The 17957-nt window shown below is 37.4% G+C and overlaps 1 protein-coding gene across 2 annotated transcripts; it reads left to right on the top strand.

The window, feature by feature from the left end:
- The first annotated feature begins 14926 nt into the window (after nt 1-14926).
- Nucleotides 14927-16665, top strand: LOC129649915 (tropomyosin alpha-3 chain-like). Of its 2 annotated transcripts, XM_055577908.1 has the most exons (2): nt 14927-15103; nt 15238-16665. In XM_055577908.1, exons 1-2 carry the CDS (start codon nt 15036-15038, stop codon nt 15716-15718), a joined length of 549 nt encoding a protein of 182 aa, XP_055433883.1. In that variant the 5' UTR covers nt 14927-15035; the 3' UTR covers nt 15719-16665. The 2 variants fall into 2 exon arrangements, with proteins under 2 accessions (XP_055433883.1, XP_055433882.1); XM_055577907.1 differs by having other exon boundaries at nt 14927-15733.
- Nucleotides 16666-17957: the final 1292 nt, after the last annotated feature.

The raw sequence follows: 17957 nt of genomic DNA, 5'->3' as shown, positions 1-17957 counted from the left end.
AGTTAAGGCTAAGAGATCTAACTTATGAGTTGTGGTCAACTTGCTTTAGTTTTGACATTGTGCTTGACACAAATGGATGTTGGTTCACACCCTGGCCCTGGTATATGGACCGTAAGGAAAAGGAAAAAGGCAAACCATTCCAGATTGGTAGGTAGTAGTTTTAATAAGCAAGGGAACTTACATTTGGGGTTTTTCTCAGGCCACAAGATGAGTAGATCTCTGTATCTGCCTGCTAGAATCTTAAAAATTTATATGGAGGCCTTAATTGAGTTACATCACATACACCATCCAGCTGGTCTCAACAACACATTATTCTCTCAAGGCTGTGTCCTCAAAAATAATTCGCACTGTGTGAACTGTGGGCAGAATTTAACTTACATTTTGAGGCCAGGCTGGGGGAGGTGGGGGAGGAGCCTCTGTTCATGTCCAGCCAGGAGATGAGCCAGTGGTCACATCCTCTCAGTGACTTAATCTGACAATGAAAGCAGACAACACTTAAGTATTTTTTAACATTTCCCTCTATTCTTTAATGTGTCAGTTTGATGACTTTGGACATTTGTGATACCATCGCCACAATCAAGGTCATAGACATATTCAACACCTCGAAGTTTTCTTGTGTCCCTTTGTTCTTGTTTTTGTGTTAAGAACATTTAACATGAAATCTACCTGCTTGATAATTTTTGAAGGGCACAATACTGTATTTTAACTATAGGCACCATATTGTACAGCAGATCTGTAGAACTTAAACATCTTGCCTAACTGAAACTTTATATCCATTACACAAGAATGCCCATTTTCCTCACCCTCCAGCTTATGGCAATCACTACTGTATTTGTTTCTATGAGTCTGAGTATTTTAGTCAGATACTTTGTATAAGCAGAATCATGCAGTATTTGTCCTTCTGTGACTGACATTTCACTTAGCATAACGTCCTCCAGGTTCATCCATGGTGTTGAAAATTGCAGGACTTCATATTTTTAAGGCAGAATAATATTCCACCATGTGCATATGCTATGTTTTCTTTATCTATTGACCCAAATGCTTGGGTTGTTTTCATATCTTGACTGTTGTAAATAAGCTGTAATAAAGAGGAGTGCAGATATCTCTTTGAGAACCATATTTCAAGTCATTTGGGTATATACCCAGAAAGAGGCTGACTGGATCATACAGTAGTTCTATTTTTAGTTTTTTGAGGAATCTCCATACTATTTTCCTTGGTAGCTGCACCATTTTAATTTCCCACCAACAGTGTACAAGGGTTCACATTTTCCACATTCTTTCCAACACTTGTTCTTCATTATTTTTTGATAACAGCCACTCAAATAGGTGTTAGGTGATCACAATCTCATTTTGTGATTTGGGCTTGCATTTCCCTGATAATTAGTGACATTGAGCCACTTTTCTTATACTGGTAGACAATGAAAATAGACAACACTTACATATTTATTTAAACTTTTATACTCATGTCTTCTTTGAAGAAATGTCTGCTCAAGTCCTCTGCCCATCTTTAAATTGGGCTTTTCTGTTTGTTTGTTTGTTTGTTTGTTTTGTTGTTCTTTTTGCTATTGTGTTGTATGAGTTCCTTATACCTTGGAAATTAACTCCTTACCAGATATATTTTTTACAAATATTTTCTCCTATTTCAAAGGCTGCTTATTCATTAGGGTGATTGTTTTCTTTGCTGTGAAGAAGCTTTTTAGTTATTGTTCATCTATTGTGAGGAGTGATTTAATTCCTGAATCCAAAGGATTGCCCAATGCCATGGCATATTACACTTGTATGATTTTAAGCGTCAGTGTTCAGAGACAGCATTTTATTTAAAGTTCTGTTCTCTATCATACAGACTTTATATTGAAGGCATGACAGTATCTAAATGATGGAAAGCCCAAAGCAATGATCACATACCCATGCCCCATGTGAAAGGCTTTGTTTTAATGATGGTGTGCATGCTAAGTCACTCAGTTGTGTTTGACTCTTTGCGACCCCATGGACTGTAGTCCTCCAGGCTCCTCTGTCCATGGGATTCTCCAGGCAAGAATACTGGAGTGGGTTGCCGTGCCCTCCTCCAGGTTTAATGATGGGGAGAGGGGTAAATCTCTACAATATGTAAGGATATACACTCTTTCCTCAGAGTATTTCTATACTGGCAAACCAACACTCTGAAGTCCAAGTTGTCAAGAAGCCTAGGTCTCTTGTAAAGTGGGAAGAAACCACTCCACAATTCTGCTATTCTCTAAGCTTAATGAAATGCTAGCAGGCTGCCCTGCTGTTCCCCATATCTTATATTTCCAGGCCTTGCCACCTGTGCAACAAAAGCAAGCAATCTATTTAGAAGAGTGTTTTTCATTCTCTTAACTCTGAAGGTCTTTATTCTCAGCATGAGATTATTGCAACAACTTAACAAGCCGTGTTTTCTCCCCCTATTTTCCTTTCTTTTCTTTTTGCACCTATGTCCTTTTAAGTCCATTCAGGCCTTAGGGAAACATTTAGTACTTAAGCTTTGGTTTTTCAAGCTCAATCGGGTAGAAAATCTAACACAGAATGTGTGCACAAACGATAGCTCTGCACAATAGAGACAAACAAATAGCACAAAGAGAAAAGAAGAATATGAGTGTTCAGGGAGCAAGGCTGCACTTGAATTCAATTTCCCAACAGCAGACCTGACGCTTTCCCCCAAGATTCCCAGGTTTCAAATTGGCCGTATATTGAGGGCCAGTTACCTGGACAATGAGGGGAAATGGCAGTCGGTAATTATGATCTTGGTTTCTAGGTTGTTAAGAGACTAATATTAATCCTGAAATTGTATGAAGAATGTGTTCATCTGGCTATAATTGAATAGTGTTCTTGAAAGCATTTACCAGCAATGCTAATTTAACGCAAATCACCCCAGGGGAGTATTTCTGAGCTAATGGAGTTGCCAATTTATTGGTTAACTCAGGACAGTTACTCCAGAACAGAAATAGCAACCGGAAGCTTACAAAAAGATACAGGTATATACTTTCATTTTCTATCAGTGAACAATTCATTATAAAGGTTATCAAACACATTTTGTTTTTTGAAAAATGAGGTTCCTGTGTGGGCTGGCTGGCAAAAGATTGTGAATGTTAATGAACTACACTCAATTAAAAGCATCATAAGATATTAACACCAGGAGATAATAATGCTATTTTCAGAAAACACATTAAATTTGAATCAATATATCAAAATGTTTTTCACAGTGAATTATCTATATAGAAGAATGATTCATCCTACTCTCTCATTTCCCCCCCAAATTAAAGCATAGATTATAGGTGCCTTGTTTGTGTTTGTTTCTGTTCTGTGAGAGAAAAGAAGATTGAAAATCCCAAGAAGTTTCCAAAAGTGTTCCATTTTTGAAACAAGACAAAAGAATCATGAGTATTTGCATAAACTTGCCTTTTAAGATTATTTTATTTTTCACAGTGAGGACTACTCTTTCCTTCTGTCTTTTGTGCTTCTTCAGTCACTTACTTCATCAGAGTTGTCTGACAGGAAAAGGCAAATTTATGAACTTTTGGATATGTTTTATGTTTCATTATTTTAGACAATGTGTTTTTAAATGTTATAGAGAATAGTATGCAACTAGGATTGAAGCAACTTAGCAGCAGCAGCAGCAGGTAATTTCACTGATTCATGGGGCCAACTCTGTTGTACATATGAGTGAGAGAATAATGTTGCCACAGATTTTATAGCTCTTGGAAGAGAAATGCAGAAATATTCTCAAAAAAAGGTTGCTTGTTACTGAGTCTGAGTTTGTATTGCTCACCAGATGATAGGCCAATAAACTGAGAGACAAGTTTTTGGCACAAGGAAGAATGACTTTATTCAGAAGGCCAGCAGACTGAGAGGATGGTGGACTAGGGTCCCAAAGAACACTCTTGCCTGGGTTTGGATGCTAGTTTATTCTATAGAACAGAGAGCAGAAGGTGAGGAGGTATTTTAAAAAATATGAAATGGTATTGCAAATATTTCCTGTTTCTGGCCAGACTTCAGAGAGGATGTGTTAATTTCTTCTTGCATCCATTCACAGGTGGGCATGGTTAGGATGATTCCCGTGAGCTTAAGGAAAGGTATTTTAGCCTAACATTCTTTTCATGGGAAGCAGGGTTCTTGGAGATGGGCCATTATGTATAATTTAAAATATAGGCAATATCCCTTTAGTGATTAACTTGTAGCAGAAATGATAGACTATAAAGTTTAAAGAAACAGATCCAATATGGTGTCATATTTGTTCTTCCCTATTAAGGTTTATTTATTGACAAGACCATAATATTCAGTTTGTCTCTATCATTGATGATAATGATTTGGCATCTTAACATTAAGCAAACACCAGGAATAATGGGGCTCGAATATTAACATCATCACTAAAATGATCCAAGAAAAGAAAAATTTCTTCCCAGTCTGGTTTTCTTATCAGGTTAATGCTGGCCTTATAAAATGAGTTTGGAAGTGTTCCCCTAAGAGAGTTGAACACAAGTGTTCTCACCACACACAAAGGACATTCATAACAAGTGAAGTGATGGATAGGTTAATTAGCTTCTTTGTTATAATTATTTTACAATGAATACATATAGCAAAACATCACATTGTATACCTTAAATATATACAACTTTTATTTGTCAAGTATGCTTCAATGGAGCTGGAGATAAATAATAATTGTTGAATAAAATTTAATGCAATATTAAACATAAAATAAATCATTATATTTAAAATTGAAAATACATTATCTCAATATTGCCATATTTAGAAAGCCTAAAATTAAACAAATGGTATTTTTCCTTAAAAATAGAGACAGCAGTTTGAATTTACGTCTAAAATAACATAAAAAGCTATCATTGTGTAATTATGACTGATGTTCCTTTTCCAAGAAGTGCTTGGATTATCAAAGTTTGCATTCAGTTATTCTAACTCAAAAGGTTTTTCATATCGCTCCTGCTCTTTTCTGTTCCCTACTCTTAGTTCAGTGTCTCACCTCAATTCAATGGTCTTTTAACCAGTTTCCCTATCTTGACTCTATTAAACTCATCTTAGTGTCAATACAGCTCCCAGAATAGCCTTTCTAAAATGCAGAATTAAGTTTTTAATTATTAAGTTTGATGACTTTCCATGGTGCAAAGCCAAACTTGATTGGACACTAAGCTCCTGAATCACGACCAAGCCTTCCTTTCCTTGGTTGTCAACCACCATGCCCTTCCATAGATGTTACAAATTAAGTTTATTTCTCTGAACACAATTTATCATTTCTTCTCTTTAGGCTTTGGATTTGCCATTTATTTTTCGTGGATTGACACTTCTTTACTTCACTTAGAGAATTCAGACTTATCCTTCAAAACCCTTTAAAACATTAACTCCATATATATTGTCTTTATGATTCCTTCTGACAGAAGAACCAATCAATTAGTCTCCTGGGTTTATTTCTATGCCTTTATTTTACACTTAATCCTTTAAAATATATTTGTTACACCATAAGAATGAACACCTTGAGATAAAGGACTAAGTTTTATGGGCGGGGGGGCAGGGGTTTGGGTATTTTTGGCCACATTGTGCAACATGTGGGATCTTGGTTCTCACTGACCGTGGTTGAATCTGCACCTGCGCATTGGAAGTTTGAGGTCTTAACCACTTGACCAGAGGGGAATCCCTAGGTTTTATGTTTTTAAATGTCTCATTATATAGCATAAAGCTTAACACGTCATGAATCCTCAGTAAGCATTTGTTGGTTGGTTGGATTGATGAATGAAAATCAATCAAAACTGTTAAGCATTAGACAAAGTTACAAAGTAACAGAAGGACTTGTACCCCTGGCTATGCACATAGGGATTTTTAAAAAATTTTACTTTAATTGGAGGCTAATTACTCTACAATATTGTGGTGGTTTTTGTCATACATTCACATGAATCAGCCATGGGTGTACCTGTGATCTCCATCCTGACCCTCCCTCCCACCTCCCTCCACATCCCGTCCCTTAGGGTCATCCGAGTGCATCAGCCCTGAGCACCCTGTCTCATTCATCGAACCTGGACTGGCAATCTATTTCACATATGATAATATATATGTTGCAATGCTATTTGCTCAATCATCCCACTCTTGCCTTCTCCCACAGAGTCCAAAAGTCTGTTCTTTACATCTGTATCTCTTTGGCTGTCTCGCATATAGGGTCATCGTTACCATCTTTCTAAATTCCATATATATGCGTTAATATACTGTATTGGTGTTTTTCTTTCTGGCTTACTTCACTCTGTATAATAGGCTCCAGTTTCATCTACCTCATTAGAACTGATTCAAATGCATTCTTTTTAATAGCTGAGTAGTATTCCATTGTGTATATGTACCACAGCTTTCTTATCCATTTGTCTGCCAATGGACATCTAGGTGGCTTCCATGTCCTGGCTATTGTAAACAGTGCTGCGATGAACACTGGGGTACACGTGTCTCTTTCAATTCTGGTTTCCTTGGTGTGTATTCCTAGCAGTGGGATTGCTGGGTTGTATGGCAGTTCTATTTCCAGTTTTTTAGGAGTCTCCACATTGTTCTCCAGAGTGGCTGTACTAGTTTGCATTCCCACCAATGGTGTAAGAGGGTTCCCTTTTCTCTGCACCCTCTCCAGTATTTATTTTTTGTAGACTTTTTGATAGCAGCCATTCTGACTGGTGTGAGATGGTACCTCATTATGGTTTTGATTTGCATTCCTCTGATCATGAGTGATGTTGAACATCTTTTCATGTGTTTGTTAGTCATCTGTATGTCTTCTTTGGAGAAATGTCTGTTTATTTCTTTGGCCCATTTTTTGATTGGGTCATTTATTTTTCTGGAATTGAGCTGCAGGAGTTGCTTGTATATTTTTGAGATTAATTCTTTGCTAGTTGCTTCGTTTGCTATTATTTTCTCCCATTCTGAAGGCTGCCTTTTCACCTTGCTTATAGTTTCCTTCATTGTGCAAAAGCTTTTAAATTTAATTAGTTCCCATTTGTTTATTTTTGCCTTTATTTCCATTACTCTGGGAGGTGGGTCATAGAGGGTCCTGCTGTGATTTATGTCAGAGAGTGTTTTGCCTATGTTTTCCTCTAGGAGCTTTATAGTTTCTGGTCTTATGTTTAGATCTTTAATCCATTTTGAGTTTATTTTTGTGTATGGTGTTAGAAAGTGGTTGACCAGGTTTCCCAGCACCACTTCCTAAAGAGATTGTCTTTTCTCCATTGTATATTCTTGCCTCCTTTGTCAAAGATGAGGTGTCCATAGGTGTGTGGATTTATCTCTGGGCTTTCTATTTTGTTCCATTGAGCTATATTCCTCTCTTTGTGCCAGTACCGTACTGTCTTGATGACTGTTGCTTTATAGTATAGCCTGAAGTCAGGCAAGTGGATTCCTCCAGTTTCATTCTTCTTTCTCAAGATTGCTTTGGCTATTCAAGTTTTTTTTTTTTGTATTTCCATACAAATTGTAAAATTATTTGTTCTAGTTCTCTGAAAAATACTGTTGGTAGCTTGATAGGGTTGCATTGAATCTATAGATTGCTTTGGGTAGTATACTCATTTTCACTATATTAATTCTTCCGATTCATGAAATGGTATATTTTTCCATCTATTTGTGTCATCTTTGATTTCCTTCATCAGTGTTTTATAGTTTTCTATATATAAGTCTTTTGTTTCTTTAGGTAGATTTATTCCTAAGTATTTTATTCTTTTCATTGCAATGGTGAATGGAATTGTTTCCTTAATTTCTCTTTCTGTTTTCTCATTGTTAATATAGAGGAATGCAAGGGATTTCTGTGTGTTGATTTTATATCCTGCAACTTTACTATATTTATTGATTAGCTCTAGTAATTTTCTGGTGAATCTTTAGAGTTTTCTATGTAGAGGATCATGTCATCTGCAAACAGTGAGAGTTTTACTTCTTCTTTTCCAATCTGGATTCCTTTTATTTCTTTTTCTTCTCTGCTGTGGCTAAAACTTCCAAAACTATGTTGAACAGTAGTGGTGAGAGTGGGCATCCTTGTCTTGTTCCTGACTTTAGGGGAAAATGCTTTCCATTTTTCACCATTGATGATAATGTTTGCTGTGGGTTTATCATATATGGCTTTTATTATGTTGAGGTATGTTCCTTCTATTCCTGCTTTCTGGAGGGTTTTTATCATAAATGGATGTTGAATTTTGTCAAAGGCTTTCTCTGCATCTATTGAGATAATCATATAGCTTTTATCTTTCAATTTGTTAATGTGGTATATCATTTTGATTGATTTGTGAATACGGAAGAATCCTTGCATCCCTGGGATAAAGCTCACTTGGTCATGATGTATGATCTTTTTAATAGCACATAGGTATTTTATGCTGCTTTCTAAACACTCTTGGTATTATATAATCGCTTCTTATTGGTGGAGAACTCTAGAGTTCAAAACATTCCCATTTTTCTTTATCTAAAATTTATTTGTTAGTGAAATGTAGCTGTTAAAAGCATGGGTTTTTGATCAGATTGCCTACCACCAAATCCTGAGTCCCTTATTTTACACAATGTGTAAATCTTTTGAAGTTATTTAATGTCCTGTGCCTTACTTTACTCATATATAAATTGTTTAATTGTAGAATCCACCTGATAGCATTTGGTAAAGATGAAATGAGTTAATGTATGTGAAGCAACCAAAATTACTTCTGGCATGCTTTCAAATATATTTTTGTTAGTTTTTAGCTATTATAATGACTGTTTATGAGTTTTACATATCTAGGACTTTGTTGATCAGTGACTAGTGGATCTTCAAATGAACCTCTACTAAAGTCTTAGTGACTGAGATTAATGTGGGCTTCTTTATTTCCTCACAACAATGTGTGATTTTAAATACCTTTAATGGGACATGCCAAAAAGGTGGTTTATGTGTGGGGATTTTGAGTATTATGATGAATTTTAAGTAAGATTATTGAATGGATCTTTTCCCAACAAATCACAGTTTCCACCTTTAAAGTATCTATTTAAGAATCTTTCTTCATCCTGTATGATGCTATCTACAAACTGAGGGTTACCAGGGAAGAATGAAAAAAAAAACGTATTAAAAATGGTGCAAGTTTTAAACTAATAAACATAATATATTTTGTAGAAGACTTGACTTTAAAAATTATAGAAATTCAAGCATGTAGTGGGTTTGGGATAATCATTAAAGCTTTTTGGAGACAGAATCCTGATTGACAGGCAGGGTAAGATGAGAAGATAAGAAACACAGAGCTAAGAAAAGGCACAACATCAATTTGAGAGGACAACTTGTTTGTCCATTAAATGACAAGAATGAGCACTGCTTTCAATGGTATATCTTAGGTTATAGTATGAACTCCTACTTCTTTTCTTTTTTTGGTGTATGTTTATTTATTTATGTATTTATCATTTATTTATTTATTTTGCCTGTGCCGTGTGGCATGAGGGATCCTAGTTTGCCAATCAGGGATAAAACCCATGCTTATTGCACTAGGAGCATGGGGTCCTAACCACTGGACTTCTAGGGAAGTCCCTGAATATCTATTTCTTATCCAGAAGTCTCAAGATAAAATACTAGTTCTTACCTACCAATTGACTTTGAGTATCAAATGTTGGCTATTGCTGTAGGACTATCGAGGGGGGGAAATATCTGTAAAGAATGTTATATGCATGCTGGGAAGGGACGGGAAAGACTTGCACCTGACACTTGACAGACAGCTATGAGAGAGGTGGAGCTCAAGAAGCCGGAAGTCATCCTGAGGGAGGCATGTGTGGAGAGAAGCAGTGGCCGCTGTTGGAGGAGAGATCAAGCCCTGAGCCTTTGGAGTGGGAGCACTGACTCCAAGACCCTAGACTACCAGAGATCTAACCCTAGGGAGTATCAAATAGTGAGAACTCACACAAAGAAAACCATTAGAGTACAAGACCCAGAATCACCCAATCACCAGTAGCACCCTGTGCAGGACGCCTCATCTAAACAACAAACAAAACAAAATTACAAACTGAATCATCAGCAGACAGCATTACCACCTCACTCAGCCTTGTCCATCAGAGGAAAAACAAACATACAAACAGTCAGTACAAATCTCACCCTATACAAAGCTTACACAAGCCACTGGACCAACCTTAGGAGGGAAGAGACCAAAAGGAAGAAAGAACTCAACCTTGAAGTCCGGGAAAAGGAGACCTCAAATACAATAAGTTAAAGAAAATTATTAAAAGGCAGAGAAATACTACACAAATGAAGGAACAAACTAGAAACACAGAAGTCCAAATAAATGAAGATGAAATAGGCAAACTACCTGAAAAAGAATTCAGAATAATGATAGCAAAGCATTAAGGAAGAAGCAACAAGTAACATACAAGGGAAACCACATCTGCTTAACAGTTGATCTTTCAGCAGAAGGTCTGCAGGCCAGAATGGAATGGCAGGATATATTTAAAGTACTGAAAGGGAAACATCTACAACCAAGATTACTGTCCCTGGCAGGGATCTCATTCAAAATTGATGGATAAATAAAAATTTTTTCAGATGACCAAAAGTTAAGAGAATTCAATACCACCAAACCAGCTTTACAACATATGTTAAAGGGACTTATATAGTCAAGAAATAAAAAGAAGAAAAAAGATCTACAAAATCAACCCCAAACAATTGAGAAAATAGCAATAGGGACATATATATCAATAATTACTTTAAATGTAAATGGATTAAATGCTTCAACCAGAAGAGACAGTCTGGCTGAATGGATACAAAAACAAGACCCATATATATGCTGTCCACAAGAAACCCACTTCAGACCTAAAGACACATATAGACTGAAAGTGAGAGGATGGAAATATATATTCCATGCACATGGGGAGCAAAAGAAAGCAGAGTGGCAATCCTCATATCAAACACAATAGACCTTAAAATAAAGAAGACTACAAGAGATAAATTAGGACACTACACAATGATTAAGGGATCAATACAAGAGGAAGACATAACAATTGTTAAATATCTATGCACCCAACATACGAGCACCTCAATACATAAGACAAACACTAACAGACATAAAAGGAGAAATTGACAGTAACACAATAATCGTAGGAGACGTTAACACTCCACTCACACCAATTGACAGATCATCAAAACAGAAAATTAATAAGGAAACACAAGTCTTAAATGATACATTCAGTTCAGTTCAGTTCAGTCGCTCAGTCGTGTCTGACTCTTTGTGACCCCATGAATCGCAGCACGCCATGAGATGAATCTCATTGATATCTTCAGGACATACCATCTAAATGCAGAAGAATACATCTTCCTTTCAAGTGCACATTGAACATTCTCCAGGATAGACCACATCTTGGGTCACAAATCAAACTTCTGTAAATTTAAGAAAATTGAAATTGTATCAAGCATCTTCTCCAACCACAATGCTATGAGACTAGATGTCAATTACAAGAAAAAAAAGAAACTGTAAGAAACACAAACACATGGAGATTAAACAACACATTTCTAAATAACCAACAGGTTACTGAAGAAGTCAAAAGGGAAATAAAAAAAATTTCTGGAAACAAATGACAAATGAAAACATGACAACTCAAAACCTATGGGATGCAGCAAAAGTAGTCCTAAGAGGGAAGTTTATAGCAATACAATCCTACCTCAAGAAACAAGAAAATCATCAAATAGACAACCTAACTTTACACCTAAAACAACTGGAAAAAGAAGAACAAATATGCCAAAATTAGTAGAAGGAAAGAAATCATAAAGATCCAAGCAGAAATAAATGAAAAAGAAATGAAAGAAACAACAGTAAAGATAAATAAAACTAAAAACTGGTTCTTTGAGAAGATAAACAAAATTGACAAGCCTTTAGCCAGACCCATCAAGAGAAACAGAGAGAAGAATCAAATCAACAAAATTAGAAATGAAAAAGGAGGGGTTACAACAGACAATGCAGAAATACAAAGGATTATGAGATTATTATGAACAACTATATGGCAATAAAATGGATAACCAGAAAGAAATGGACAGATTCTTAGAAAAGTTCAATCTTCCAAGACTGAACCAGGAAGAAATAGAGATTATGAATAACCAAATTACAAGCACTGAAATTGAAGCTGAGATAAAAAATCTCCCCCAAAACAAAAGCCCAGACCAGATGGCTTCACGGGAGAATACTATCAAACATTTAGAGAAGAGCTAATGCCTATCCTTCTAAAATTCTTTAAAAAAATTGCAGAGGAAGGAACACTTCCAAACTCATTCTGTGAGGCCACCATCACCCTGATACCAAAACCAGACAAAGACAACACACAAAAAAGAAAACTACTGGTGAACATCACTGATGAACATAGATGCAAAAATCCTCAACAAAATTTTAGCAAACAGAATTCAGCAACACATCAAAAAGCTGATACACCATCATCAAGTTGGGTTTATTCCAGGAATGCAAGAATTCTTCTATATACACATATCAATCAATGTGATACACCATATTAACAAATTGAAAGATAAAACCACATGATCATCTCCATAGATGCAGAAAAAGCCTTTGACAAAATTCAGCACCCATTTATGATTAAAACTCTTCAAAAAATGGGCATAGAAGGAACCTACCTCAACATAGTAAAGGCCATATATGATAAGCCTACAGCAAACATTATTCTCAATGGTGAAAATGAAAGCATTCCCAAGATCAGGAACAAAACAAGGGTGTCCACTTTCACCACCATTATTCAACAGTTCTGGAAATCTGTTATGTATAGCAATCAGAGAAGAAAAAAATAAAATAAAAGGAATCCAGATCAGAAAAGAAGAAGTAAAGCTCTCACTGCTTGCAGATGACATGATACTGTACATAGCAAACCCTAAAGATAGTATCAGAAAATTAATAGAGCTAATCAGTGAATTTAGCAAAGTTGCAGGATACAGAATCAATATACAGAAATCACTTGCATTTCTATATACTAACAATGTGAAAAATCAGAAAGGGAAATTAAGGAATCAATCCCATTCACCATTGCAACAAAAAGAATTAAATATCTAGGAATAAAATTACCTAAGGAGACAAAAGAACTTTACACAGAAAATTATAAGACACTGATGAAAGAAGTCAAAGATGACATAAACAGATGGAGAGATAGTCCATGTTCCTGGGTAGGAAGAATCAATATTGTGAAAATGACTATACTACCAAATGCAGTCTACAGATTCAGTGCATTATCCCTATCAAATCATCAATGGCATTTTTCACAGAGCTAGAACAAAAATTTTCACAATTCATATGGAAACACAAAAGACCCTGAATAGCCAAAGCAGTCTTGAGAAAGAATGGAGCTGGGAGGAATCAACCTTCCTGACTTCAAATTATACTACAAAGCTACAGTCATCAGGATAGTATGGTACTGGCACAAAAACAGAAATATAGACCCATGGAACAAGATAGAAAGCATAGAAATAAACCCATGCACCTATGGGTACCTTATTTTTGACAAAGAAGGCAAGAATATACAATGGGGCAAAGACAGCCTCTTCAATAAATGGTACTGGGGAAACTGGACAGCTTCATGTAAAAGAATGAAATCAGAACACTTCCTAACACCATACACAAAGATAAACTCAAAATGGATGAAAGACCTAAATATAAGACCAGAAACTATAAAACTCTTAGAGGAAAACATAGGCAGAACACTCGATGACTCTCGATTTATTGATGAACACTTGATAAATCAAAGCAAGATTCTCTATGACCCATTTTTCTAGAGTAATGGAAATAAAAACAAAAGTAAACAAGTGGGGCCTGATTAAACTTAAAAGCTTTCACACAGCAAAGGAACTATAAGCAAGGTGAAACGACAACCCTCAGAATGGGAGAAAATAATAGCAAATGAAACAACTGACAAAGGATTAATTTCCAAAATATACAAGCAGCTCATACAACTCAATGCCAGAAAAACAAACAACCCAATCAAAAGGTGGGAAAAGACCTAAACAGACATTTCTCCAAAGAAGACATACAGATGGCTAACACACATGAAAAGATGCTCAACATTGCTCATTATTAGAGAAATGAAAATCAAAACCACAAGAAGATATCCCCTCACACTGGTCAGAATGGCCATTATCAAAAAATCTACAAACAATAAAAGCTGGAGAGGGTGTGGAGAAAAGGGAACACTCTTGCACTCTTGGTGGGAATGCAAATTGATACAGGCACTATGGAAGACATTATAGAGATTCCTTAAAAAACTAGGAATAAAACCACCACATGACCCAGCAATCCCACTCCCAGGCATATACCCTGAGGAAACCAAAATGGAAAAAGATACATATATCCCATTGCAGCACTATTTACAGTAGCTAGAACATGGAAGCAACCTAGATGTCCATCGACAGATGAATGGATAAAGAAGTCGTGATACATACACACAATGGAATATTACTCAGCTATAAAATGGAACACATTTGAGTCAGTTCTGATGAGGTGGATGAACCTCGAACCTATTATACTATTTTGTTTCTGACATAGAAAGAAAAAGATAAAAATCGTATTCTAGTGTACATGTATAGGGTCTGGGGGAATGGTGCTGAGGAATTTATTTGTGGGGCAGAAGTAGAGAAATAGATGTGGAAAGTGGACTTGTGGACATGGGGAGAGGAGAGGAGAGGGTGAGATGTATGGAAGGAGTAATCTGGAAACTTGCATTACCATGTATAAAATAGATAGCCAATGGGAATTTGCTGTATGGCCCAGGAAACTCAAACAGGGGCTTTGTATCAACCTAGAGGAGTGGGATGGGGAGGGAGATGTGAGAGAGGTTCAAAAGGGAAGGGAAAAGAAATCCCAGGAAGTTGACATGACACTAAAGTTTATATGAATAAGCAAAAGATGCAGAATAGCCAACTCAATAATGAAGGAGAACAGGGTCTGAGGACTGCTATTACCTGACTTTAAGACTTAGTAATCGAGGAGGCAGGAACCCGTAGGCAAGCAGGAGCTGGGTGGGGACCATGGCCGGGATCACCACCATCGAGGCGGTGAAGCGCAAGATCCAGGTTCTGCAGCAGCAGGCCGATGATGCAGAGGAGAGGGCCGAGCGCCTCCAGCGGGAAGTGGAGGGAGAAAGACGGGCCCGAGAACAGGCTGAGGCTGAGGTGGCCTCCTTGAACCGTAGGATCCAGCTGGTTGAAGAGGAGCTGGACTGAGCTCAAGAGCGCCTGGCCACTGCCCTGCAAAAGCTGGAGGAAGCTGAGAAAGCTGCTGATGAGAGTGAGAGAGGTATGAAGGTTATTGAAAACCGAGCCTTAAAAGATGAAGAAAAAATGGAACTCCAGGAAATCCAACTCAAAGAAGCTAAGCACATTGCAGAAGAGGCAGACAGGAAGTATGAAGAGGTGGCTCGTAAGTTGGTGATTATTGAGGGAGACTTGGAGCGCACAGAAGAGCGAGCTGAGCTGGCAGAGTTCTGTTGCCGAGAGATGGATGAGCAAATCAGACTGATGGACCAGAACCTGAAGTGTCTGAGTGCTGCTGAAGAAAAGTACTCTCAAAAAGAAGACAAATATGAGGAAGAGATAAAGATTCTTACCGATAAACTCAAGGAGGCAGAGACCCGTGCTGAGTTTGCTGAGAGATCGGTAGCCAAGCTGGAAAAGACAATTGATGATTTGGAAGATAAACTGAAATGCACCAAAGAGGAACACCTCTGTACACAAAGGATGCTGGACCAGACTCTGCTTGACCTGAATGAGATGTAGAGCACCCCAGCCCCGCCCTGCCGCTGCTCCTCCCTCTCACCTCGACTCCGCTGGGGCCAGCCTGCCCAAAGCTGACCTTTAAACTGAGGGCTGATCTTTAACTGGAGGGCTGCTTTCTCCTTTCGCCACCTCTCCCACCCCCCTACTCCTGTGTCCTTTTCGCCAAACTGTCTCTGCCTCTCCCCAGAGATTCCAGTTGGGCTAGAGGCTGAGCACCTTTGGGAACAATGTTTAAGGGAATGTGAGCACAATGCAAAGTGTCTTTAAAAGCATGTTGTGATGTACACATTTTGTAATTACCTTTTTTGTTGTTGATGTAACAACCATTTGTAAAAAAACATTCCAGATAATTCCGTAGTTCTGAAGCAGCAGTCTAATCCCTTTCTCACTTTTGGAAGGTAACATTTCAGCTTAATGCATATTGCCTTCTCCAGAGAGAAAGGGAAAAGGTTTGGGCCTGCCTTACTGAGAGCCTAGCAGCCCAGAGAAAGGCTTTATTTGGGGAAACCTCATTGCCCTGTAAAAAGTACCTGCCAAACCAGAAAGATGATTCCAGGAGGAGTTAGCAAAAAAAAAAAAAAAGTGCTGTTCAGGTTTTCAGCTTTATAGTATCTTTGGACAACCTTTTTTTTTTTTTTTCTTTTTTCATCAGAAGTGACCAAACAATTAAGATGGTGAAACCTCTGAGATGAAATCCTTGTCCCAGCTCTACCCTGTTCCCAACTGCTCACAGAATGGATCATGTGCCCCTTATGTTGAAGTGACCACTTATTTGCTCTCCTGCCTCCTTGAAAGAAAGGAAGGAAAATTATGTTTTGCCACTGATTTAGCCATATGAAACTCATCTCATCACCTTTTTCTGGGTCTGAAGCTGCTGTCTCTAAAAGTGCCATCTCATTGTGCTTTGTATCGGTTAGTGCTGGAGAAATCTTGAAAAGCATATGTACAAAACTTTTAAAATTTTATATTTTTTTGGAACTTTGCTTCTTTGGGGTTGAGGCACACTGGCCACCCCTCTGCCTGTGAGAGCTCTCTTACAGTCTGTGGGCTAGCAGTGTGCTGATCTTTTAAAGTTTCTTTCCCTACCCAATCCCCCTTTTTTGATGAGGTTTCAGTGAGGTCTGTTAGGGGTGCGTCCTGCAGCTTAATTGGCTTAAAATGTTCTTTCCTTTAGTGTGGTCTTCTTTGGGGACCAACTGGGAGAAAAAAAAAACAATAGTGTAACTGTTTTGATACTGAAAATTGATAAATGTCTTTTTGAAATAAAGAACCAGTCCCTCCAAAAAAAAAAAAAAAAAAGACTTAGTAATCAAGATAATTTTAAAAAAATTGAATCTATATATTCACCTTATATCCTTCACAAAAAATTAACTAAAAATGGATCTGAGATTCAGCTAAAGAAAGCTGAGTGCCAAAGAGTTGATGCTTTTAAACCATGGTGCTGGAGAAGACTCTTGAGAGTCCCTTCAACTGCAAGGAGATCCAACCAGTCCATCATAAAGGAAATCAGTTCTGAATATTCTTTGGATGGACTGATGCTGAAGCTGAAATTCCAATACTCTGGCCACTGATGTGGAGAACTGACTCATTGGAAAAGACTCCAATGCTGGGAAAGATTGAAGGCAGGAGGAGAAGGGGATGACAGAGGATGAGATGGTTGGATGGCATCACTGACTCTATGGACATGGGTTTGAGCAAGCTCTGGGAGTTGGTAATGGACAGGGAAGCCTGGCGTACTGTTGTCCAGGGGGTTGCAAAGAGTCGGACACGACTAAGTGACTGAACTGAGCCAAGATGGTATGATACTGGCAAAAGACTAGACAAATAGATAAATGGAACAGCATAGAGTCCAGAAATATACTGACATAGACAACTGATCTTTGACAAAGGACTAAATGCAAGACAATGGAGAAAAGTTTGTCTCTTAAGTAAATGGTGATGTAATATCTGGACATCCACAAGCAAAAAAAATGCATCTATATATTCACCTTATACCCCTCACAAAAATTAACTCAAAATGGATCTGATAGCTAAATTTTAAATGCAAAACTGTAAAACTCCTAGAAATTGACATAAGAGAAAATTTAGATGAATTTGGGTTTAGTGATGTTTTTAGAAACAACACTAAAAGCACAGTCTGTGAAAGAAGTCCATAAGCTGGACTTTGTTGAAATTTTAACTTTCTGCTCTGCAAAGGACACTGTCAAGAGATTGAGAAGACAAGCCACAAATTGGTTGA

Source organism: Bubalus kerabau, chromosome 4 (assembly GCF_029407905.1).
Source record: "Bubalus kerabau isolate K-KA32 ecotype Philippines breed swamp buffalo chromosome 4, PCC_UOA_SB_1v2, whole genome shotgun sequence".
In the NCBI taxonomy this organism is placed as follows: Eukaryota; Metazoa; Chordata; class Mammalia; order Artiodactyla; family Bovidae; genus Bubalus; species Bubalus kerabau.
Note: the sequence above shows the minus strand (reverse complement) of the source record. Positions and strands in the feature narration are given on the sequence as shown.

Bases quoted from the DNA above. Each gene is read 5' to 3' on its own strand.
- LOC129649915 (XM_055577908.1), top strand. From the start codon at position 15,036: ATGATGCAGAGGAGAGGGCCGAGCGCCTCCAGCGGGAAGTGGAGGGAG. The intron at 15,104-15,237 runs GCTGAGGCTGAG...TGAGAGTGAGAG, and splicing joins AAAGACGGGCCCGAGAACAG to AGGTATGAAGGTTATTGAAA.